Here is a 24,733-nt window from a genome sequence, read left to right on the forward strand (position 1 = left end):
TCTTGTGGCACAGAGGCTCACTCACAACACAGATCTGGCCCATCGGCCCACCGTCTCCACCTGCCACACTTGTCAACACTAATCCCACCCACCCGCACTGTGACTCCTCTGCCTTCACCACTCAAGAACGCGCAGAGGCTCCTGAAACGTTGGTGTTGCGGGGCAAGTGGATTAGTGTGGGATTGATAGATTCCTCCGGATCCAAGTTCTGGCCAAAATGTTGCATCCAGGGGTGGAGCTGGTGCATAGAGAGAGATAGTGAGAGATAGATAGTGAGAGAAATAAGGAGAGACAGTCTGTGAGGGAGACAGAGAGAGGGACAGAGAGAGAAGAGATTGGGAGAGGTATAGACAGAGGACTAGACAATGCTGTCCAAAATACTGTGGTCACAGTGAAGATCAGATACTCACCTTCCCCGAATATCCCTCATCCCTCGCCATTCCCTACCGTCTTCTCCTAAACTCCCCCCCCCCCCCCCCCCCCCCCTGCTATCCCCTCCCCTCACTCCTCATTCACCCCCGTCCTCGAGTCAGAACAGTGAGGGAGCGCCGCATAGTGGAAGGGTCAGTGCTGAGGGAGCGGCTCACTGTAGGTGTTGGAGACGGGGTTTAACGTGACCGGCGGCGTTCCTCCCCCTCACCCCGGCTCCGCAGCGCCCGGCCTCCGCCGCCTCTCCGGATGAAGCGAGAGACGAGCGCGGGTCGCGGGTGAGCGGAGCCAGGTGCCAGGAGTTGGCGGCTCGGCGGAGACAGGGCGCCGCCGCCGCAGCGCAGGGTGAGTGCAGAGAAATCGAGGTCGGGGCTGCGGCCTAGTGTCACAGCGTCAGAAGGCAGTGGAGGCCGATTCATTGGATCCATTCAAACGAGAGTTAGATATAGCCCTCAGGGCTAGCGGAATCAAGGGGCACGGGGAGAAGGCAGGAACGTGGTACTGATTGTGGATGATCAGCCATTATCACACTGGTGCTGGCTCGAAGGGGCGAATGCCAACTCCTGCAGCATCTATTGTCTATGTATTTATGTAAGGATCACTCATATCCCGGGCATTCTCTTTTCTCCCTTTTGGTGGAAGATACAGAAGCTTGAAAACACGTACAACCACATTCATCACACACACACGTACAACGACCTGGCGTCCACGGGTATGTCATGATTGTACTCATGCCTGGTATTATTTGATCATATCACGTATCAACATTGTTGGCTGTGGTGGACGTGACATAACTAACAAGGTGGCCAGGGCACAGCTTGTCCAGTGACCGATGGCCTGGACGTGGTGTGACCGACGGCGGCTGCCCGCACCCTACCCTGTCTATGCCGCCCTCTGTTTGCTGTCGCTGACCTCCGTGGGCCAGGGCCTATCCCGCAAACCGGCTGGTGAAAGGGCAGTCCTTCCAGGTTTACTGGAACGTGCCCACGTCGCGCTGCAGCTCCCACAGAGGCGTCGACCTGCACTTGGACGACTTTGGTATTGTAACCAATAGAAATGAGATGTTTATTGGAAAGAAAATCACGATATTTTATTCTGCGCGGTTGGGAATTTATCCAACTTTTCATAGTGGGGATCCCGAAAATGGGGGGCTCCCCCAGAACATGAGCCTGAAGGACCACCTGCGTCAGGCCAGGGTAGACATCGACAACTTTTTAGCCAAGGACTACCAGGGGTTGGCGGTGATAGACTGGGAGGATTAGCGCCCCCTGTACGCAAGGAACTGGGGCTCCAAGAAAGTCTACCAGACAAAATCACAGGAGCTTGTCCGGGGGAGGAACCCCCAATGGAACCAAACCCATATCGAAGCTGAAGCTAAGAAGGAGTTTGACCAGGCCGCTAGAATCTACATGAGGTCTTCCCTGAGGCTGGGCCAGTCGATGCGACCGAAGGCCTACTGGGGATTCGCACTCTTCCCGGATTGCTACAACTACCACTACAGGGATGAGTTCCCCACGTACGACGGCCAATGCCCAGACATCGAGATCAATCGTAACAATGAGCTGACGTGGATGTGGACTCGGAGCTCTGCCCTCTTCCCGTCCGTCTACCTGGAGGAGAAGATCAAGTCGGAGCGCGGCAAATCCTATGCCAGATACCGGATACGGGAGGCCGTGCGCGTGACTTTGAAACATAGAAACATATAAAATATGTGCAGGATGAGGCCATTCAGCCCTTCGAGCCAGCACCGCCATTCATTGTGATCACGGCTGATCGTCCCCAATCAATAACATGTGCCTGCCCCATATCCCTTGATTCCAACAGCCCCTAGAGCTCTATCTGACTCTCTCTTAAAACCATCCAGTGATTTGGCCTCCACTGCCCTCTGTGGCAGGGAATTCCACAAATTCATAACTCTCTGGGTGAATATTTTTTGATTACCTCAGTCTTAAATGGGCTCCCCTTTATTCTTAGACAGTGGCTCCTGGTTCTGGACTCGCCCAACATTGGGAATTTTTTTCCTGCATCTAACTTGTCCGCAGCACTCGTGAGTAAGACAAGGCAGCGCCTTTACCACCTCAGGCAATTGAGAAAATTCAGAGTGTCTCCTAGGATCCTCCGGTGCTTCTATTCAGCGGCTGTGGAAAGCATCTTGTCCGGAAATATTACAATTTGGTTTGGGAACTGCTCTGCCCAGGACAAGAAGGCTCTGCAGAGACTAGTGCGTTCGGCCGAATGCACTATGGTAACTTCACTCGCCCCCCTGCAGGAACTATACATCAGGAGGTGCAACTCCAGAGCCAATAAAATCATGGGAGACCCCTTCCACCCCTGCAACGGACTGTCCCAGCTGCTACGGTCACGCAAACGCCTCCGTTGCCATGCTGTGAGAACGGAGAGGTTGAGAAGGAGTTTCTTCCCAGAGGCCATTCGGACTGTAAACTCCTATCTCACCAGGGACTAACTTTACTGTACCATTCTGCTGGGTTTTTTTAAATTGCTGTTGTTTTCCCTTTTTCCTGCCGCCCACAATATTTAATATGAAAAAGAATATGTGATTCTGTTACATTCTGTTTGTAATTTGTTTCGTTGTTTGTTTGTTTGTCTTTTTGCACAAAGTCTGCGAGCATTGCCACTTTTCATTTCACTGCACATCTCGTATGTGTATGTGACAAATAAATTTGACTTGACTTGACTTGACTCCAGTCCTTTTGTAATTTTATATGTTTCTATAAGATATCCCTTCATCCTTCTAAATTCCAGTGAATACAAGCCTAGTCTTTTCAATCTTTCCTCATATGGGGTACCGCAAGGCTCAGTGCTGGGACCCCAGCTATTTACAATATATATTAATGATCTGGATGAGGGAATTGAAGGCAATATCTCCAAGTTTGCGGATGACACTAAGCTGGGGGGCAGTGTTAGCTGTGAGGAGGATGCTAGGAGACTGCAAGGTGACTTGGATAGGCTGGGTGAGTGGGCAAATGTTTGGCAGATGCAGTATAATGTGGATAAATGTGAGGTTATCCATTTTGGTGGCAAAAACAGGAAAGCAGACTATTATCTAAATGGTGGCCGACTAGGAAAAGGGGAGATGCAGCGAGACCTGGGTGTCATGGTACACCAGTCATTGAAAGTAGGCATGCAGGTGCAGCAGGCAGTGAAGAAAGCGAATGGTATGTTAGCTTTCATAGCAAAAGGATTTGAGTATAGGAGCAGGGAGGTTCTACTGCAGTTGTACAGGGTCTTGGTGAGACCACACCTGGAGTATTGCGTACAGTTTTGGTCTCCAAATCTGAGGAAGGACATTATTGCCATAGAGGGAGTGCAGAGAAGGTTCACCAGACTGATTCCTGGGATGTCAGGACTGTCATGAAGATAGACTGGATAGACTTGGTTTATACTCTCTAGAATTTAGGAGATTGAGAGGGGATCTTATAGAAACTTACAACATTCTTAAGGGGTTGGACAGGCTAGATGCAGGAAGATTGCTCCCGATGTTGGGGAAGTCCAGGACAAGGGGTCACAGCTTAAGGATAAGGGGGAAATCCTTTAAAACCGAGATGAGAAGAACTTTTTTCACACACAGAGTGGTGAATCTCTGGAACTCTGCCACAGAGGGTAGTCGAGGCCAGTTCATTGGCTATATTTAAGAGGGAGTTAGATGTGGCCCTTGTGGCTAAGGGGATCAGAGGGTATGGAGAGAAGGCAGGTACGGGATACTGAGTTGGATGATCAGCCATGATCATATTGAATGGCAGTGCAGGCTCGAAGGGCCGAATGGCCTACTCCTGCACTTAATTTCTATGTTTCTATGACAGTTCCGCCATCCCAGGGATCAATCTCGTGAACCTACGCTGCACTGCCTAATCACAAGGATGTCCTTCCTCAAATTAGGAGACCAAAACTGTACACAATACTCCAGATGTGGTCTTACCAGAGCCCTATACAACTGCAGAAGAACCTCTCTACCCCTATACTGAAATCCTCTTGTTATGAAGGCCAACATTCCATTAGCTTTCTTCACTGCCTGCCGTACCTGCACGCCAACTTTCAGTGATTGGTGTACAAGGACGCCCGGGTCTCGCTGTACCTCCCCTTACCTAACCCTAACCCCATTGAGATAATAATCTGCCCCCTTGTTTTTGCCACCAAAGTGGATAACCTCACATTTATCTAACATCCTCTTCACAGTTCACACTGCCACCCAGCTTTGTGTCATCCGCAAACTTGCTAGTGTTGCTCCTAATTCCCTCTTCCAAATCATTAATATATATGGTCAACAGTTGCGGCCCCAACACCGAGCCTTGCGGCACTCCACTCGCCACTGTCTGCCATTCTGAAAAGGACTCGTTCACTCCTACTCTTTGCTTCCTGTCTGCCAACCAATTTTCTATCCATGTCAACACCCAACCCCCATTACCATGTGCTCTAATTTTAGTCACCAGCCTTTGCTGGCCAAAGAGCAATATACTCCGCCCATCTTCCTCTAATGCCGCTCCCACTACACCTCCCGCACCAGGCTCCCCACCCACTCGGGACCGGGCCCCACACCCTGCACCCCACACACACAGGGCACTGCATATCCCTGCATATAAAAGCCCGTTAAACACCACTATCTACCCCCATCACCATCCCGGCACCACATTCACACACACATGTCCCACACACACACACACACACACACACACACACACACACACACACACACACACACACACACACACACACACACACACACACACACTCACACGCACACTCATAAACGCCCACACGCACACTCACTCACACACTCACACGCACACACAGATTCAGTCTCGCAGGGTTCAGCTTTGCTACAAGATGTTCCTGACCTGGATACTACAATCAGTGAGGATAGGAGACAGCACCCGCTCCACAATAATTCAACACAGGTACCTGGCTAGAGTGGGTTCTCAGCCCCCCTACTATACTCCCTGTTCACTCACGACATTGCGGCCAAATTCAGCTCCAACTCCATCTACAAGTTTGCAGCCGACACCACTGTGGTGGGTAGACACAAAATGCTGGAGTAACTCAGCGGGTGAGGCAGCATCTATGGAGAGAAGGAATTGGCGACGTTTCGGGTCGAGACCCTTCTTCACCTGATCATGAACAAAGATGAGACGAAGTTCAAGAAGGAGATGGAGAATTTAGTGACATGGTATCAGGACATCAACCTCTCCCTCGATGTCAGCGAGAGAAAGGAGCTAGTTATTGACCATGGAAGGTTGTGGGGAACTTGTCCCAGTCAGCATCAATGGTGGTGAAGTGGAGATGGTCGAGAGCTTCAAGTTCCCAGGTGTAAACATCACCATCAATCTGTCCAGGACCAACCACATTGAGGCTACGGCCATGAAAGCACATCAACGCCTCTACTTCCTCAGGAGATCAAGGAGGTTCGGCACGTCTCCAACGACCCTTTCCAACGTCAACAGGTGCATCGTATCGGGATGCATCACAGCTCGGTTTGGGAACAGCTCTGCCCAAGACCACAAGAAAGCGCAGAGAGTTATGAATGTAGCCCAGTCCGTCACACAGACCAGACTCCCCGCCACCGACTCCATCTACACTTCACGCTGCCTCGGGAAAGCAGCCAACATCATCAAGATCCACTCACACCCCGGTCATTCCCTCTTCTCCCATTTGGTAGAAGATGCAGAAGCTTGAAAACACGCACAACCACATTCAGGAGCAGCCTCTTCCCCGCTGTTATCACACACTTGAATAGGGCTCACATAAACTAACAATGTATTTGGAATCTTACAATCTTCCTCATTCCGACTCTTGCACGTTATTCTCTGCACTTTGCACGTGTAACATTATTTTCTGCACTCTGGTATTTTTCTCTTTGCACTACCTGGTGTCCACGGGTATGTCATGATTGTACTCATGCCTGGTATTATTTGACCATATCACGTATCAACATTGTTGGCTGTGGTGAACGTGACATAACAAACAAGGTGGCCAGTGCGCAGCTTGTCCAGTGACCGATGGCCTGGACGTGGTGTGACCGAGGGCGGCTGCCCGCACCCTACCCCGTCTATGCCGCCCTCTGTTTGTTGTCGCTCACCTCCGTGGGCCAGTGCCTATTCCGCAAACCGGCCATCCCCCCGCTAGTGAAAGGGCAGCCCTTCCAGGTCTACTGGAACGTGCCCACGTCGCGCTGCAGCACCCACAGAGGCGTCGACCTGCACTTGGACGACTTTGGTATTGTAACCAATAGAAATGAGATGTTTATTGGAGAGAAAATCACGATATTTTATTCTGGGCGGTTGGGAATTTATCCAACTTATCATAGTGGGGATCCCGAAAATGGGGGGCTCCCCCAGAACATGAGCCTGGAGGACCACTTGCTTCAGGCCAGGGTAGACATCGACAACTTTTTAGCCCAGGACTACCAGGGGTTGGCGGTGATAGACTGGGAGGATTGGCGCCCCCTGTACGCAAGGAACTGGGGCTCCAAGAGAGTCTACCAGACAAAATCACAGGAGCTTGTCCGGGGGAGGAACCCTGATTGGAACCAAACCCATATCGAAGCTGAAGCTAAGAAGGAGTTTGACAAGGCGGCTAGAATCTATATGAGGTCTTCCCTGAGGCTGGGCCAGTCGATGCGACCGAAGGCCTACTGGGGATTTTACCTCTTCCCGGATTGCTACAACTACCACTACAGGGATGAGTTCCCCACGTACGACGGCCAATGCCCAGACATCGAGATCAAGCGTAACAATGAGCTGACGTGGATGTGGACTCAGAGCTCTGCCCTCTTCCCGTCCGTCTACCTGGAGGAGAAGATCAAGTCGGAGCGCGGTCAGCGCGGCAAACTCTACGCCAGATACCGGATACGGGAAGCCGTGCGTGTGGCTTTGCTGACCAAAGAGCAATATACTCCGCCCATCTTCCTCTACTGCCGCTCCCACTTCATCGACAGCAAAACCCTCAAGCCCCTCAATGAGGTGAGTAGAGGCCGTGCACCTGGTCATCATTCCCTTGCAACTCCATAGCCGCTGGTCCCCCCGCCCGCTCTGACGGTCACTGAGCGGAAACGTTGACTGTGTCTCCCCCACCCTCCCAACAGTTGCACCACCTACATCCACCCGGGCATCTTTCTCTCCCTCCCCCTCTCCCTCTTCACCCCTCTCCATCCTCCCCTCCCTCCCTCCCTCTCCCTCTTTCTCTCCAGTTGTCTTTGTGTGGAGCAGCGCTTGAATCGTCGCGGTGTGGAAAACCGGTGCGGGGACAAGGGATTCATACGGGTCAGCATGGCCATGATGGTCCGAATGGCGTCAGGTCCCGCTCCGGCCGCTGCTGACCCCACCCCGGGGTAAGCGGGGCCTTTGGGGCGTGGAGATTCGACCCGCAGCCGCCACCTGCTCCAACTTGCAGTTCGTTTGCAGATTGATCTGGTCCGCACTCTGGGCGAGAGCGCAGCGATGGGGATGAGCGGAGCCATTCTGTGGGGGTCCATCGACTTCTCCAGAACCACGGTAAGCGCTCCCTCACTACCCCTCCCACAGCGCGGTGCTCCCTCACTGCCCCTCCCACATTGCGACGCTCCCTCAATACAGCGTAACTCGCCGTCGGGACAAGGGGGGCTGTGGGCCTGGGCTCGGGAGGGGTGTGGGGTTGGGGGGGGGGGGGGGGGGGGGGGAGACGGATGACGAGGTTTCGCGGGTGATGCGGCGGGTAACTGTCCTGGTGCGCTTGGTGTTGCCAGGAAAACTGCCAGGCCGTGAAGGACCAGGTGCATAATGTGTTGGGGCCGTACATCCTGAACCTGACCGCGAGTGTGCGGTTCTGCAGCCGGACGCTGTGCTCCAACCACGGCCGCTGCTACCGCCGCAACGCCGACGAGGATGTTTTCCTGCACTTGAACAGCAAGTCGTTCCGCATCGTGAAGCGCAAACGGCGCACCGACAAGGTTCACATCAAGGGCCGGCCCAGTCTGTCGGACAAGAGGAATTACAAAGCCCACTTCCAGTGTCAGTGTTACCGGGGCTGGAACGGCACCCGATGCACCCGCTACAAAAAGCCCATCGACTCCTGCGGAGCCAAGACCTCCCCGCTCACACTTGTCCTCGTCCTGCTCCTGAGCCTTCTCCTCATATGATAGATGTAGTTCCTGTCCAAAATAAAAACAATATCCTGAAACTCACCCTGCTCACTTCACTTCTGTGTGTTTGGTCTTGTGGCACAGAGGCTCACTCACAACACAGATCTGGCCCATCGGCCCACCGTCTCCACCTACCACACTTGTCAACACTAATCCCACCCACCCGCACTGTGACTCCTCTGCCTTCACCACTCAAGAACGCGCAGAGGCTCCTGAAATGTAGGTGTTGCGGGGCAAGTGGATTAGTGTGGGATTGATACAGATTCCTCCGGGTCCAAGTTCTGGCCAAAATGTTACATCCTCCCCCTCACCCCGGCTCCGCAGCGCCCGGCCTCCGCCGCCTCTCCGGATGAAGCGAGAGACGGGCGCGGGTCGCGGGTGAGCGGAGCCGGGTGCCGGGAGTTGGCGGCTCGGCGGAGACAGGCCGCCACCGCCGCAGCCCAGGGTGAGTGCAGGGAAATCGAGGTCGGGGCTGCGGCCTAGTGTCCGGCCGAATTCCACAAATTCACAGCGTCAGAAGGCAGTGGAGGCCGATTCATTGGCCCCATCACCATCCCGGCACCACATTCACACACACGTCCCACACACACACACACACACACACACACACACACACACACACACACACACACACACTCACACGCACACTCATAAACGCCCACACGCACACTCACTCACACACTCACACGCACACACAGATTCAGTCTCGCAGGGTTCAGCTTTGCTACAAGATGTTCCTGACCTGGATACTACAATCAGTGAGGATAGGAGACAGCACCCGCTCCACAATAATTCAACACAGGTACCTCGCTAGAGTGAGTTCTCAGCCCCCCTACTATACTCCCTGTTCACTCACGACGGCGCGGCCAAATTCAGCTCTAACTCCATCTACAAGTTTGCAGCCGACACCACTGTGGTGGGTAGACACAAAATGCTGGAGTAACTCAGCGGGTGAGGCAGCATCTATGGAGAGATGGAATTGGCGACGTTTCGGGTCGAGACCCTTCTTCACCGGATCATGAACAAAGATGAGACGAAGTTCAAGAAGGAGATGGAGAACTTAGTGACATGGTGTCAGGACAGCAACCTCTCCCTCGATGTCAGCGAGAGAAAGGAGCTAGTTATTGACTATGGAAGGTGGTGGGGATCTTGTCCCAGTCAGCATCAATGGTGGTGAAGTGGAGATGGCCGAGAGCTTCAAGTTCCAAGGTGTAAACATCACCAACAATCTGTCCAGGACCAACTACATTGAGGCTACGGCCACGAAAGCACATCAACGCCTCTACTTCCTCAGGAGACCAAGGAGGTTCGGCACGTCTCCAACGTCCCTTCCCAACGTCAACAGGTGCATCGTATCGGGATGCATCACAGCTCGGTTTGGGAACAGCTCTGCCCAAGACCACAAGAAAGCGCAGAGAGTTGTGGATGTAGCCCAGTCCGTCACACAGACCAGACTCCCCACCACCGACTCCATCTACACTTCACGCTGCCTCGGGAAAGCAGCCAACATCATCAAGGACCACTCACACCCCGGTCATTCCCTCTTCTCCCATTTGGTAGAAGATGCAGAAGCTTGAAAACACGCACAACCACATTCAGGAGCAGCCTCTTCCCCGCTGTTATCACACACTTGAATAGGGCTCACATAAACTAACAATGTATTTGGAATCTTCCAATCTTCCTCATTCCGACTGTTGCACGTTATTCTCTGCACTTTGCACGTGTAACATTATTTTCTGCACCCTGGTATTTTTCTCTTTGCGCTACCTGGTGTCCACGGGTATGTCATGATTGTACTCATGCCTGGTATTATTTGACCATATCACGTATCAACATTGTTGGCTGTGGTGGACGTGACATAACTAACAAGGTGGCCAGGGCGCAGCTTGTCCAGTGACCGATGGCCTGGACGTGGTGTGACCCAGGGCGGCTGCCCGCATCCTACCCCGTCTATGCCACCCTCTGTTTGCTGTCGCTCACCTCCGTGGGCCAGGGCACTTTCCGCAAACCGGTCATGCCCCCGCTGGTGGAAGGGCAGCCCTTCCAGGTCTACTGGAACGTGCCCACGGCGCGCTGCAGCTCCCACAAAGGCGTCAACCTGCACTTGGACGACTTTGGTATTGTAAGCAACAGAAATGAGAGGTTTGTTGGAGAGAAAATCACGATATTTTATTCTGAGCGTTTGGGGATTTATCCTTCTTATTACGATGAGGATCCCGATAAAGGGGGGCTCCCCCAGAACATGAGCCTGAAGGATCACCTGCGTCAGGCCAGGGTAGACATCCACAACTTCCTATCCAAGGACTACGCGGGGATGGCGGTGATAGAGTGGGTGGAGTGGCGCGCCCTGTACGCAAGGAACACGGGCTCCAGGGATGTCTACCAGGCAAAATCACAGGAGCTTGTCCGGGGGAGGAACCCCCGATGGAACCAAAGCCAGGTCGAAGCTGAAGCTAAGAATGAGTTTGACCAGGCGGCTAGAATCTACATGAGCTCTTCCCTGAGGCTGGGCCAGTCGATGCGACCGAAGGCCTACTGGGGATTCGCACTCTTCCCGGATTGCTACAACGGCAACTACGGGGATGAGTTCACCACGTACGACGGCCACTGCCCAGATATCGAGATCAAGCGCAACACTGAGCTGACGTGGATGTGGACTCAGAGCTCTGCCCTCTTCCCGTCCGTCTACTTGGAGGAGGCACTCCATTCAGAGCGCGGCAAACTCTATGCCAGATACCGGATAAAGGAGGCCATACGTGTGGCTTTGCTGACCAAAGAGGAATTCGCTCCGCCCGTTTACATCTACTGCCGCTCCCACTACATAAAAAGCAGAACCCTCACGCCCCTCAAGGAGGTGAGTAGAGGCCGTGCACCTGGCCAGCGTTCCCTTGCAACTTCATAGCCGCGTGTCCCCCCCGTCCGCTCTGATGGTCATTGAGCGGAAACGTTGATTACCCCCCCCCTCACAGTTGTAGAGTAATGTCGTCCTCCCTCCCTCCCTCCCTCCCTCCCTCCCTCCCTCCCTCCCTCCCTCCCTCCCTCCCTCCCTCTCCCCCTCCCTCCCTCCCTCCCTCCCTCCCCCCCCCCCTCCCTCCCCCCCTCCCCCCCTCCCTCCCTCCCTCGTTACCTCCCTCCCTCCCTCTCTCCCTCTCCACCTCCCTCCCCCTCCCTCCTTCTCTCCCTCCCTCTCTCCTTCCCTCCCTCTCCCCCTCTCTCCCTCTCTCTCTTTCTCTCTCTCGTCGAGTCGGCCTCGTGTGGAGCAGCGCTTGAATCGTCGCGGTGTGGAAACCAGCAGGGCACTTGCGGGGACCTGGAATTCAAACGGGTCAGCATGGCCGTGATGGGCCGAATGGCATGTTTCCGTGCAGTTCGTGTCTCTAACTGCGTGGGTCAACATCTGTATCACAGTCCCCACTGGCCTCTGGGTCCACATCTGGCTATCTCAGACAGCAGGACCGTGGTGGTCCGAATGGCGTCAGGTCCCGCTCCGGCCGCTGCTGACCCCCCCCCCCCCCCCCCCCCCCCCCGGGGTAAGCGGGGCTCCTGAAATGTAGGTGTTGCGGGGCAAGTGGATTAGTGTGGGATTGATACAGATTCCTCCGGGTCCAAGTTCTGGCCAAAATGTTACATCCTCCCCCTCACCCCGGCTCCGCAGCGCCCGGCCTCCGCCGCCTCTCCGGATGAAGCGAGAGACGGGCGCGGGTCGCGGGTGAGCGGAGCCGGGTGCCGGGAGTTGGCGGCTCGGCGGAGACAGGCCGCCACCGCCGCAGCCCAGGGTGAGTGCAGGGAAATCGAGGTCGGGGCTGCGGCCTAGTGTCCGGCCGAATTCCACAAATTCACAGCGTCAGAAGGCAGTGGAGGCCGATTCATTGGCCCCATCACCATCCCGGCACCACATTCACACACACGCCCCACACACACACACACACACACACACACACACACACACACACACACACACACACTCACACGCACACTCATACACGCCCACACGCACACTCACTCACACACTCACACGCACACACAGATTCAGTCTCGCAGGGTTCAGCTTTGCTACAAGATGTTCCTGACCTGGATACTACAATCAGTGAGGATAGGAGACAGCACCCGCTCCACAATAATTCAACACAGGTACCTCGCTAGAGTGAGTTCTCAGCCCCCCTACTATACTCCCTGTTCACTCACGACGGCGCGGCCAAATTCAGCTCTAACTCCATCTACAAGTTTGCAGCCGACACCACTGTGGTGGGTAGACACAAAATGCTGGAGTAACTCAGCGGGTGAGGCAGCATCTATGGAGAGATGGAATTGGCGACGTTTCGGGTCGAGACCCTTCTTCACCGGATCATGAACAAAGATGAGACGAAGTTCAAGAAGGAGATGGAGAACTTAGTGACATGGTGTCAGGACAGCAACCTCTCCCTCGATGTCAGCGAGAGAAAGGAGCTAGTTATTGACCATGGAAGGTGGTGGGGATCTTGTCCCAGTCAGCATCAATGGTGGTGAAGTGGAGATGGTCGAGAGCTTCAAGTTCCAAGGTGTAAACATCACCAACAATCTGTCCAGGACCAACTACATTGAGGCGACGGCCACGAAAGCACATCAACGCCTCTACTTCCTCAGGAGACCAAGGAGGTTCGGCACGTCTCCAACGTCCCTTCCCAACGTCAACAGGTGCATCGTATCGGGATGCATCACAGCTCGGTTTGGGAACAGCTCTGCCCAAGACCACAAGAAAGCGCAGAGAGTTGTGGATGTAGCCCAGTCCGTCACACAGACCAGACTCCCCACCACCGACTCCATCTACACTTCACGCTGCCTCGGGAAAGCAGCCAACATCATCAAGGACCACTCACACCCCGGTCATTCCCTCTTCTCCCATTTGGTAGAAGATGCAGAAGCTTGAAAACACGCACAACCACATTCAGGAGCAGCCTCTTCCCCGCTGTTATCAGACACTTGAATAGGGCTCACATAAACTAACAATGTATTTGGAATCTTCCAATCTTCCTCATTCCGACTGTTGCACGTTATTCTCTGCACTTTGCACGTGTAACATTATTTTCTGCACCCTGGTATTTTTCTCTTTGCGCTACCTGGTGTCCACGGGTATGTCATGATTGTACTCATGCCTGGTATTATTTGACCATATCACGTATCAACATTGTTGGCTGTGGTGGACGTGACATAACTAACAAGGTGGCCAGGGCGCAGCTTGTCCAGTGACCGATGGCCTGGACGTGGTGTGACCCAGGGCGGCTGCCCGCATCCTACCCCGTCTATGCCACCCTCTGTTTGCTGTCGCTCACCTCCGTGGGCCAGGGCACTTTCCGCAAACCGGTCATGCCCCCGCTGGTGGAAGGGCAGCCCTTCCAGGTCTACTGGAACGTGCCCACGGCGCGCTGCAGCTCCCACAAAGGCGTCAACCTGCACTTGGACGACTTTGGTATTGTAAGCAACAGAAATGAGAGGTTTGTTGGAGAGAAAATCACGATATTTTATTCTGAGCGTTTGGGGATTTATCCTTCTTATTACGATGAGGATCCCGATAAAGGGGGGCTCCCCCAGAACATGAGCCTGAAGGATCACCTGCGTCAGGCCAGGGTAGACATCCACAACTTCCTATCCAAGGACTACGCGGGGATGGCGGTGATAGAGTGGGTGGAGTGGCGCGCCCTGTACGCAAGGAACACGGGCTCCAGGGATGTCTACCAGGCAAAATCACAGGAGCTTGTCCGGGGGAGGAACCCCCGATGGAACCAAAGCCAGGTCGAAGCTGAAGCTAAGAATGAGTTTGACCAGGCGGCTAGAATCTACATGAGCTCTTCCCTGAGGCTGGGCCAGTCGATGCGACCGAAGGCCTACTGGGGATTCGCACTCTTCCCGGATTGCTACAACGGCAACTACGGGGATGAGTTCACCACGTACGACGGCCACTGCCCAGATATCGAGATCAAGCGCAACACTGAGCTGACGTGGATGTGGACTCAGAGCTCTGCCCTCTTCCCGTCCGTCTACTTGGAGGAGGCACTCCATTCAGAGCGCGGCAAACTCTATGCCAGATACCGGATAAAGGAGGCCATACGTGTGGCTTTGCTGACCAAAGAGGAATTCGCTCCGCCCGTTTACATCTACTGCCGCTCCCACTACATAAAAAGCAGAACCCTCACGCCCCTCAAGGAGGTGAGTAGAGGCCGTGCACCTGGCCAGCGTTCCCTTGCAACTTCATAGCCGCGTGTCCCCCCCGTCCGCTCTGATGGTCATTGAGCGGAAACGTTGATTACCCCCCCCCCTCACAGTTGTAGAGTAATGTGTCCTCCCTCCCTCCCTCCCTCCCTCCCTCACTCCCTCACTCCCTCCCTCCCTCCCTCCCTCCCTCCCTCCCTCCCCCCCTCCCTCCCCCCCTCCCCCCCTCCCTCCCTCCCTCCCTCCCTCCCTCCCTCCCTCCCCCCTCCCCCCTCCCTCCCTCCCTCCCTCCCTCCCTCCCTCCCTCCCTCCCTCCCTCCCTCCCTCCCTCCCTCCCTCCCTCCCTCCCTCCCTCCCTCCCTCCCTCCCTCCCTCTCCCCATCTCTCCGTCTCTCTCTTTCTCTCTCTCGTCGAGTCGGCCTCGTGTGGAGCAGCGCTTGAATCGTCGCGGTGTGGAAACCAGCAGGGCACTTGCGGGGACCTGGAATTCAAACGGGTCAGCATGGCCGTGATGGGCCGAATGGCATGTTTCCGTGCAGTTCGTGTCTCTAACTGCGTGGGTCAACATCTGTATCACAGTCCCCACTGGCCTCTGGGTCCACATCTGGCTATCTCAGACAGCAGGACCGTGGTGGTCCGAATGGCGTCAGGTCCCGCTCCGGCCGCTGCTGACCCCCCCCCCCCCCCCCCCCCCCGGGGTAAGCGGGGCCGATGGGGCGGGGAGATCCGACCCGCAGCCGCCACCTGCTCCAACTTGCAGTTCGTTTGCAGATTGATCTGGTCCGCACTCTGGGCGAGAGCGCAGCGATGGGGGTGAGCGGAGCCATTCTGTGGGGGTCCATCGACTTCTCCAGAACCAAGGTAAGCGCTCACTCACTACCCCTCCCACAGCGCGGCGCTCCCTCACTGCCCCTCCCACAGTGCGGCGCTCCCTCACTGCCCCTCCCACAGTGCGGCGCTCCCTCAGTACATCGTAACTCGACGTCGGTACCCGGGGGTGGGGGGGCTGTGGGCCTGGGCTCGGGAGGGGTGTGAGGTGAGGGGGGGGGGGGGGGGCGGGGGGGGGGTGGGAGGGAGGGCGGCGGGGGAGTGGGATGCCGAGGTTTCGCGGGTGGTGCGGCGGATAACTGCCCTGGTGCGCTCGCTGTTGGCAGGCAAGCTGCCAGGCCGTGCAGAAACAAATGCAGAATGTGTTGGGGCCGTACATCCTGAACCTGACGGCGGCCGTGCGGACCTGCAGCTTGACACTGTGCGCCAACCACGGCCGCTGCTTTCGCCGCAACGCCGAGCAGGATGTGTTCCTGCATTTGAACAGCAAGTCGTTCCGCATCCTGAAGCGCAGCAAGGCGGGCGGCGGCAAGGTTTACATCAAGGGCCGGGCCAGTCTGTTGGACAAGAGGGATTTCAAATCCTACTTCCAGTGTCAGTGTTACCGGGGCTGGAACGGCGTCCGATGCAGCCGCTATAGAAAGCCCTCCGCGTCCTGCCGAGCCGAGACCTCCCCGCTCACACTTGTCCTCGTCCTGCTCCTGAGCCTTCTCCTCATATGAAGGCTGTAGTTCCTGTCGAAAATAAAGACAATTTCCTGAAACTCACCCTGCTGACTGTTGTTCACGCGTGTTTGGTCTTGTGGCACAGAGGCTCACTCACAGCACAGATCTGGCCTTTCGGCCCACCATCTCCACCTGCCACACTTGTCAACACTAATCCCACCCACCCGCACTGTGACTCCACTGCTTTCACCACTCAAGAACACGCAGAGGCTCCTGAAATGTAGGTGTTGCGGGGCAAGTGGATTAGTGTGGTGTTAATGCAGGGCTGTGGGAGAGAGCGGGCAGTGGGATTAGTGTGGGATTGTTACGGGGCTGTGGGAGAGAGCGGGCAGTGGGATTAGTGTGGGATTAATGCAGGGCTGTGGGAGAGAGCGGGCAGTGGGATTAGTGTGGGTTAATGTTACGGGGCTGTGGGAGAGAGCGGGCAGTGGGATTAGTGTGGGATTGTTACGGGGCTGTGGGAGAGAGCAGGCAGTGGGATTAGTGTGGGACTGCTACGGGGCTGTGGATAGAGACAACACGAATTGAGGGTCTCACAAGGTGCTGCTGTGCCGTACGTTCCGACGATATTGGCACAAAGCGCCCAGTGAAGAGCCGGGATGACCGAGGTGATGAGGGGGTTTCAGGGTGCTGCAAGACGTGGGAGGGTGGGACTTCCTGACACTGGGGATGTTTGGGTGGGTTGAGATGGACCCGCTGTGCGGCTGCCGCGTGGACCTGCAGCAGCTCTGCAGGTCTTGGCCGGACACCGTCATCAACGATGCCGACACTTCACCCAAACTACCCAGCGTCTACAGGTGTACGGTAGGGAGCACACTGACTGGTTGCATCACAGCCTGGCTCAGTAACTCGAACGCCCAGGAATAAAGGATACTATAGAGCGTGGTGGACGCTGCCCGGTCCATCACTGGTACTGACTTCCCCACCATCGAAGGGATCTACAGGAGGCGCTACCCCCTCTACAGGAACTATACATTGGAAGTTGCAACTCTAGAGCCAATAAAATCATGGGAGACCCCGTTCCACCCCTGCAACGGACTGTTGCAGCTGCCACGGTCAGGCAAACGCCTCCGTTGCCATGCTGTGAGAACGGAGAGGTTGAGAAGGAGTTTCTTCCCAGAGGCCATTCGGACTGTAAACTCCTATCTCACCAGGGACGAACTTTACTGAACGTTTTTCCTTCCGCCCACAATATTTAATATGTAAAAGAATATGTGATTCTGTTCCATTCTGTTTGTAGTTTGTTTGGTTGTTTGTTTGTTTGTCTTTTTGCACAAAGTTCGCGAGCATTGCCACTTTTCATTTCACTGCACATCTCGTATGTGTATGTGACGAATAAACTTGACTTGACTTGTTCTGGACTTCCCCAACATCGGGAATAATCTTCCTGCATCTAGCCTGTCTAAACCCTTAAGAATTTTGTACGTCTCTATAAGATCCCCCCTCAATCTTCTGAATTCTAGCGAGTACAAGCCGAGTCTATCCAGTCTTTCTTCATATGAAAGTCCTGCCATCCCAGGAATCAGTCTGGTGAACCTTCTCTGTACTCCCTCTATGGCAAGAATGTCTTTCCTCAGCTTAGGAGACCAAAACTGTACGCAATACTCCAGGTGTGGTCTCACCAAGACCCTGTACAACTGGTTGCACCACGGATTATTTATTAATTTCTGGCATTACTGATTATTATATCTGTATCGGTGTGTTGTGTTCACTCGCTTGTTAAACCAGGGAAGCAAGAATGGCATTGTTCCGTTGGCGGTACAGACGAGATTTCAACGGTCCCGACTGCAACGCCGGTTCTCCGGAGCTTGCGCTGACCAGCAGCCGTCCCGTCACCATCAGCTGCTGCCGGCCCACGCTTCCTCTTCGCCGGGGTGGGGACACTGGCCTTTCCTTCCTGTCCTTTGTGCTCAGGCGGAGGCAGGCGAGCGCCATCGAGTCGTCAAATTTAAAAATTCCTCCGGGTCCAAGTTCTGGCCAAACAGTTGCATCTTGGGGTGGAGCTGGTGCAGAGAGAGTGAGAGAGAGAGACAGAGAGAGAGGTAGTGAGAGAGAGACGGTGGAGATAGATAGTGAGAGACAGATAGATAGATAGTGAGAGAGAGATAGACAGAGGACTAGACAATGCTGTGGTCACAGTGAAGTGCGGATACTCACCCTCCCCGAATATCCCTAATCCCTCGCCATTCCCTACCCTCTTCTCCTAAACACTCCCCCCCCCCCCCCCCCACCCTCCACCCGCTATCCCCTCCCCCTCACTCCTCAACCCCCCGTCCTCGAGTCAGTACAGTGAGGGAGCGCCGCACAGTGGGAGGGTCGGTGCTGAGGGAGCGGCTCACGGTCGGTGCCGGAGGCGGGGTTTAACGTGACCGGCGGCGCTCCTCCCTCCTCCCCCTCTCCCCGGCTCCGCAGCACCCGGCCTCGAAGCGAGAGACGGGCGCGGGTCGCGGGTGAGCGGAGACAGGCCGCCGCCGCCGCCGCCGCAGCCCAGGGTGAGTGCAGAGAAATCGAGGTCGGGGCTGCGGCCTGGTGTCCGGCCGAGCCCGGGGCGGGTCCACGTGACTTCCTCCGCCCACGGGATCTTGTGCTGGCCACTCGGCCCTTTTGTGTGCGGCTGGCCGTGGGGGTGAGTCGGCGGGGGTGGGGGAGCTCCGGGGGAGGATATCTGTCGGCCGCGGCCTGAGATCGGCTGAATGCCGGCGGATCGAGCAGCGGCTGCCGGTGACAGGACAGGAGGGGGGGGAGGGGGGGGGGGGGGCGACAGGAGGGGGAGAGTAAGGGACTCAGTCTCAGCTCCCTGGATTACCAGACTCGAGGCAGACACGGAGTGCTGGAGTAACTCAGTGGGTCAGGCAGCTTCTCTGGAGAAAATGGATAGCTGACGTTTCGGGCCGCGACCTTGTACACTGATTGTTGGTGCGGCGGGGGTGGGAAGAAAGCTGGGAGAAAGCGGGGTGGTGGGAGGGAGGGAATGGGAAGGAGCGAGAAAGAGAGAGAGAGAGAGAGAGAAAGAGAGAAAGAGAGAGAAAGAGAGAGAGAGGACAGAGAGAGGCCAGAGAGAGAGAGAGAGAGAGAGAGAAAGAGAGAGAAAGAGAAAAAGAGAGAGAGAGAGAGAGAGAGAGGCAGACAGACAGACGCACACACACACAGTGCTGGAGTAACTCAGCGGGTCAGGCAGCATCTCTGGAGAACATGGATAGCTGACATTGTCAGCTGACTTCTTCAGACTGAAGTCAGGTTCAGAATTTTCGCCCTCTCCCCCTCACTCTCCATCCACCCGGGAGAGCACTCTCATCCCCGCGGAGCCCCCCCCCCCCGTCCCTCACCACCGCCCTGACCTCCATTTCCTTATCACATCCCCGGTCACCCTTGAGTGCTGAGCCGCAGCCGCCCATCCGCCCGCTGCCATTCGCTGGCTGGCGATAAGCGCTTCCGTGCCGCTGTGTCTTGCTCCACTTCCGCAGACACTGCGCTTTCCTGTTGGGATTTGGTGCCTCGCGGAGGGTATTTTTGTCAAAAGTTTCACAGATTGTCTTTAAACGCCGGACGTTTGCTGCCCGCTCACTTCACCGGGTACCCGCTCCGTGTGCCGAGAAATCCCGGAACAGTGTCCGAGGGGCTGGAACGGAGAGTCCCCGCGGCCTGAAAGCCTGAAAGCCCCCCTCATCCCGAACCCTGGGGTAGGAATCGAGCGCAGAGCCGGGAGGAAAGTTTGTGGGAGAGGGAGTGAGATTGGGTGGAGAAGGGGGAGAGAGACTCAGGGACTCAAGGAGGGGCGATGGGAGAGGAGGCGAGAGACGGGTGGTCGAGAGTCTGGGGGGGGGGGGGGGGGGGGGAAGGTGGGGATGAGGTTTGGGAGACGGAGGTGGGAGGCAGGGTGGGCGCGGGGAGAGAGCGACAGGTGGAGAAGGGGGTGGGAAATGGAGGGAAGAAGAGGGGCGGGAGAAGGGAGAGGAACTGGGGATGGAGAGGAGGAGTAGGGGCAATGCGGGAGCCGTTGCGTGGATAGGGCAAATGAACTGGGTGCGAAGGAGGGGTGGAGAGGGTGTGTGGAGGTGGGAGTAGGAGAAGGGAGCCGGGTGCGGGAGAGGGGTTGGGGAGCGCGGGAGGGAGGAGGGAGACGGTGAGTTGCGGGGCCCAGGCGGGAAGAGCAGGGCTGAGCTCCGAGCCTTCAGTGACCGGGCTGCCGTTGTTGTGTTGCAGGACGCGGAGCGGATCAGGCGGAGAGGCGGCTGTGATCGCCATGGGTCAGCGGGCTGCTCGCCTTGCCCGGACAGCCACCTGCGTCGTGGCCCTGTGGGCCGTTGCGGCCGGCAGCGCCCGGGAGCTGCGGCAGACGACGGCTTTCGCCGGGCAGCCGTTCATCACCGTGTGGAACGCGCCGACCCACGACTGCGACCGCTACTCGGTGCCGCTCGACCTCAGCCTCTTCGACATGGTGGCGTCGCCCAATGAGGGTTTCTACGACCAGCAACTGACCATCTTCTACAAGGATCGGCTGGGCCGGTACCCGCACTACGCGGACGGCGGCCCGGTGCACGGCGGGGTCCCGCAGAACGCCAGTCTCCGCCTGCATCTGGCGCAACTCGAGCGCGACGTGCAGCGCTACATGCGGTCGCGGGAGCGCGCAGGGCTAGCAGTGATTGACTGGGAGGAATGGCGGCCGCTATGGATCCGTAACTGGCAGGGGAAGCAGGTGTACCGGGACCGCTCGCTGGCGCTGGTGCAGGAGCACCACTCGGACTGGGACGCCGCACAGCGAGCTCGCCAGGCGCAGTTTGAGTTCGAGCAGGCGGCGCGGAAGTTCATGATCAGCACCCTGCAGAGAGCGCGCAATACGCGGCCCCGCAGCCTCTGGGGCTTCTACCTCTTCCCGGACTGCTACAACCACGGCTACGCAGGCGGCGCCGGCAACTATACCGGCCACTGCCCCGACGTGGAGGTGTCGCGGAACGACCTGCTGGCGTGGCTGTGGGCCGGTAGCACCGCTCTCTACCCCTCCATCTACCTGGCTCGCTCCCTGCGTGGTACGCCTGCCGCCCGCAGCTTCGTGCGGTCCCGGTTGCGGGAGGCGCTGCGGGTGGCGCGCGAACACGGCCGCGAGGGCGCGCTCCCCGTCTTCGTGTACTCGCGTCCCAGCTACAGCTACACCACCGAGCTACTGACACAGGTGAGCCGGGCCTGGGGCACCCAACTCCCGGCACCCATCACCCGGGGCACCCATCACCCGACATCCACACCTGGTCACCCATCACACGGGGCACCCATCACCCGGGCACCCAACTCCCAGCTCCCATCACCTGGGCACCCATCATCCGGGCACCCATCGCCCGGGCACCCATCACCCGGGCACCCATCACCTGACATCCACACCTGGTCACCCATCACACGGGGCACCCATCACCCGGGCACCCAATTCCCAGCTCCCATCACCTGGGCACCCATCATCCGGGCACCCATCACCCGGGCACCCATCTCCCGGGGCACCCATCACCCGGGCACCCATCATCTGGGCACCCATCACCCGGGCACCCATCACCCGGGGCACCCATCACCTGGGCACCCATCACCCGGGCACCCATCACCCGGGCACCCATCACCCGGACACCCATCACGCGGGGCACCCATCACCCGGGCACCCATCACCCGGGCACCCATCACCCGGGCACCCATCACCTGGGGCACCCATCACCCGGGCACCCATCACCCGGGGCACCCATCACCCGGTCACCCATCACCCGGGCACCCATCACCCGGACACCCATCACGCGGGGCACCCATCACCCGGGCACCCATCACCCGGGCACCCATCACCCGGGCACCCATCACCCATCACCCGGGCAGTCATCACTCGGGGCACCCAACGCAGGGCGAAGGGGTGGTGCGGAATGTGGGGGGTAAACGAAAGTGTGGGGGAGGGGATGAGGCTGGGAGAGGGTGGGGAGGGGATAGTGTAAGTGGGAGGGTTTGTAGAGGGGAGCGTTCTCTGACCCACTCCTTCCTTCTTTCTGTGAGCAGCAAGACCTGGTCACCACGGTGGGGGAAACGGCCGCGCTGGGAGCCGCCGGCATCATCTTCTGGGGCGACACAGATTACAGCAACAGTGCGGTGAGAGTCAACACCCCCAAACCCCTCCTTCCACTTCTCCCCTGCACATCTCCCCCATCCTACCCCAACCCCCCCCCCCCTCTCACATCCCTTCCGCCACATCCACTGCACCCCTCACCCACCCATGACCTAACCCCTCCCTCCCCCACCCATGACCTCTCCCAAACCCCTTTCCGCCTCCCATCCGCCGTCTCCATATCCACCTCCCCTTCCCAGAATGGCGGATGGTTTGGGGAAAGAGATGGTGTTCGTGTCGGGATGGCTCAGGGGTGATGATGTGGGTCACTGTTAGGTCGGGGTTGGAGAGTCCGGGCTGGGTCGGGTGATGATGGTGGGGGGGAGGGGGAGGGGGGGCAGTCAGAGGTCAAGGTGGATTTGGGATCATGGTCGGGTTGGTGGTCGAGGGTTTGTTTGGGGTCAGAGGTTGGTTGATTGAGGTTGGTGTGGGGGTAGAGGTCGGTTGGGGCTAGTGGTCAGGGTAGATTTGGGGTCAGGGGTCGGGTTGGGGTTAGATGTTAGGGTCGGGGGTCGGTTCAGTGTCGGGAGCCAGGTTGTTATTGAGGTCAGTTTGATGGAGGGGGTCGAGTTGGGGTCAGGGGACAGATCGGGGTCAGGGGACAGATCGGGGTCAGGGGTCAGATCGGGGTCAGGGGTCGGGCTTCCATGGTCAACTCTGACCTCTGTGCCGCAGGAGCGCTGCCGGATGATGAGCGATTACCTGTCCGGGGACTTGGGCCGTTACCTGCTGAACGTCACCTCGGCGACCCGGCAGTGCAGCCGCTTCCTGTGCGCCGGCAACGGGCGCTGCGAGCGGAGGAACAGCGAGGCCGACACCTACCTACACCTGAGCTCCTACAGCTTCCGCATCGAGGCGGCGCCGGGCCCGGGAGGCGGGCTGCGGGTGACCGGCGTCCTCTCGCAGAGCGACAAGGCCGCGCTACAGCTGGACTTCCAGTGCCGCTGTTTCCATGGCTGGAGGGGCCAGCGCTGCGACGTGGGGACGAGCGGCGGCTCTCTCATCCTGCCCTCCGCCCTAGCCCCCATCATCGCCCTCCTGCTCTCGCTCGCAATGTAGAAGCGAGGACGCCGGCCCTCCCCCCTCTCCCCCACCCACTCCCCTAGCACCCTCTCCCCCGTCCTCTCCCCTGCCCCACCCCCTCCATTCCCCTCCCGCCCTCGCCACTACCCTCTCACCCTTTCCCTACCCTCACCTCCCTCCGGCCCCCTTCTCTCCCCCCTGGCCCTTTTCCCTCCCCTCTCGCCATCTCCCTCTGACACCCCTCCCCACTCCCCTCCTGCCCACTGCTCTCCTTTCACTCCCCTCTGCCCCCTCTCTGTCCCCTCCGCCCCCCCCCCCCCCGATCCGATCGAACCTCGTGTCAAGGACAGTATTTAAATATATTTGCAGCCAAAGATTACCGTGAAGTATCAGCGCCCGGCTGTGGATCTGTGGTCTAGGAGCATTGCTGCCCGGTGTTACGAGAGTCCGCGTTCCCCGGGGCACGCCCGCTCTCCCAGGAGCTGGCCCGGTGGATTGTCAATTATTGTCAGTCAGTAAAGGCCTGGCGGCGAAAAGACGGCCATTGCTGGGGACGGTCGCGGCTCGGAGTCGGTGGGGAGCGGGGTGCGGCTCCCGGTCTGACAATGAACAGCGTTCAACACGGCCACTGGTGTCAATGTCCGCCAGAGGAAGGTGTACAGCCGGGTACAATAACAGTATTGTAAATGTATTTGGGCACATAGATAGGAGAGAGGGAGACGGACATGGTGGAATAAATAGGACTAGAGCAGATAGGCAGCGGGGTCAGCAGGGGTGAGATGGCCCGAATGGCTCATTTCAGTCTGTACCATTCTGACTGTCTCGCTCTGAATCAGACGTAAACCATAGGAAGCAGCGAGCGGAGTAACTCAGCGGGTCAGGCAGCGTCTGTGGAGGGAATGGACAGGAGGCGTTTGGGGTCGGGACCCTTCCCCAGACTGCAAACCCCTCGCTCATTTCCATCCAATCTCATCTCACTGCATCTGAGCTTTACGAGCGACTTCTTAAATTCGTGACAAAAAGTGCTGGAGTAACTCAGCCGGTCAGGCAGCATCTTTGGAGAACATGGATAGGCGACGTTTACGGTTGGGACCCTCCTTCAGTCTCGGATCCTGGCCCGAAACGTCACCTGCCCGACCCGCGGAGTTTCTCCAGCATTTTGTGTCCCTTTGTGCATTAACCAGCATCTGCACTTGTTTGTTTCCACTTCTTCAATTCTGGAACCTGCTCTCCGAGAAGGTCTGAGGAACTGCCGCCCTCGACGTCGCTTCGGCGCCCGGGAGTTTT

At 57.3% G+C, this 24,733-nt stretch overlaps 5 protein-coding genes and 1 long non-coding RNA gene across 10 annotated transcripts; 5 read left to right on the top strand and 1 right to left on the bottom strand.

The window, feature by feature from the left end:
- Positions 1–729: 729 nt before the first annotated feature.
- hyal2 (hyaluronidase 2) lies at positions 730–23,595 on the top strand. Of its 5 annotated transcripts, XM_033036918.1 has the most exons (5): positions 730–752; positions 18,767–18,925; positions 20,503–21,469; positions 22,318–22,407; positions 23,099–23,595. In XM_033036918.1, the coding sequence occupies exons 3-5, from the start codon at positions 20,543–20,545 to the stop codon at positions 23,480–23,482; spliced, it is 1,401 nt and encodes a 466-aa protein (XP_032892809.1). In that variant the 5' UTR covers positions 730–752; positions 18,767–18,925; positions 20,503–20,542; the 3' UTR covers positions 23,483–23,595. The 5 variants fall into 5 exon arrangements, with proteins under 5 accessions (XP_032892809.1, XP_032892805.1, XP_032892807.1 ...); XM_033036914.1 differs by lacking the exons at positions 730–752; positions 18,767–18,925 and adding an exon at positions 12,198–12,336 and having other exon boundaries at positions 23,099–23,594; XM_033036916.1 differs by lacking the exon at positions 730–752 and having other exon boundaries at positions 18,729–18,925.
- LOC116983571 (hyaluronidase-2-like) lies at positions 1,262–2,135 on the top strand. The gene is given in 2 exon segments (XM_033037356.1): positions 1,262–1,275; positions 1,355–2,135. Coding segments are annotated over 2 exon segments (795 nt in total).
- Positions 6,441–7,494, top strand: LOC116983572 (hyaluronidase-2-like). Its single transcript, XM_033037357.1, has one exon. The coding sequence runs from the start codon at positions 6,441–6,443 to the stop codon at positions 7,449–7,451; it is 1,011 nt and encodes a 336-aa protein (XP_032893248.1). The 3' UTR covers positions 7,452–7,494.
- On the top strand, positions 7,623–8,680 carry LOC116983241 (hyaluronidase-4-like). The gene is made up of 2 exons (XM_033036919.1): positions 7,623–7,934; positions 8,165–8,680. The coding sequence occupies exons 1-2, from the start codon at positions 7,881–7,883 to the stop codon at positions 8,555–8,557; spliced, it is 447 nt and encodes a 148-aa protein (XP_032892810.1). The 5' UTR covers positions 7,623–7,880; the 3' UTR covers positions 8,558–8,680.
- On the top strand, positions 13,663–16,296 carry LOC116983573 (hyaluronidase-4-like). Its single transcript, XM_033037358.1, has 3 exons — positions 13,663–14,743; positions 15,518–15,607; positions 15,901–16,296. The coding sequence occupies exons 1-3, from the start codon at positions 13,790–13,792 to the stop codon at positions 16,294–16,296; spliced, it is 1,440 nt and encodes a 479-aa protein (XP_032893249.1). The 5' UTR covers positions 13,663–13,789.
- On the bottom strand, positions 17,941–19,226 carry LOC116983243. Its single transcript, XR_004414656.1, has 2 exons — positions 19,106–19,226; positions 17,941–18,302 (listed from the first exon to the last, which is right to left on the bottom strand). It is a non-coding gene; the product is annotated as an uncharacterized LOC116983243 (long non-coding RNA).
- Positions 23,596–24,733: the final 1,138 nt, after the last annotated feature.

This window comes from Amblyraja radiata, chromosome 18 (genome assembly GCF_010909765.2).
Source record: "Amblyraja radiata isolate CabotCenter1 chromosome 18, sAmbRad1.1.pri, whole genome shotgun sequence".
Taxonomy (NCBI): domain Eukaryota; kingdom Metazoa; phylum Chordata; class Chondrichthyes; order Rajiformes; family Rajidae; genus Amblyraja; species Amblyraja radiata.

Coding starts and splice junctions, on each gene's coding strand:
- hyal2 (XM_033036918.1), top strand. CDS start 20,543: ATGGGTCAGCGGGCTGCTCGCCTTGCCCGGACAGCCACCTGCGTCGTG. Junction 21,470..22,317: donor CCACCGAGCTACTGACACAG/GTGAGCCGGGCC, acceptor TTCTGTGAGCAG/CAAGACCTGGTCACCACGGT. Junction 22,408..23,098: donor CAGATTACAGCAACAGTGCG/GTGAGAGTCAAC, acceptor TCTGTGCCGCAG/GAGCGCTGCCGGATGATGAG.
- LOC116983573 (XM_033037358.1), top strand. CDS start 13,790: ATGGCCTGGACGTGGTGTGACCCAGGGCGGCTGCCCGCATCCTACCCC. Junction 14,744..15,517: donor CCCTCACGCCCCTCAAGGAG/GTGAGTAGAGGC, acceptor GTTCGTTTGCAG/ATTGATCTGGTCCGCACTCT. Junction 15,608..15,900: donor TCGACTTCTCCAGAACCAAG/GTAAGCGCTCAC, acceptor CGCTGTTGGCAG/GCAAGCTGCCAGGCCGTGCA.
- LOC116983241 (XM_033036919.1), top strand. CDS start 7,881: ATGGGGATGAGCGGAGCCATTCTGTGGGGGTCCATCGACTTCTCCAGA. Junction 7,935..8,164: donor TCGACTTCTCCAGAACCACG/GTAAGCGCTCCC, acceptor TGGTGTTGCCAG/GAAAACTGCCAGGCCGTGAA.
- LOC116983572 (XM_033037357.1), top strand. CDS start 6,441: ATGGCCTGGACGTGGTGTGACCGAGGGCGGCTGCCCGCACCCTACCCC.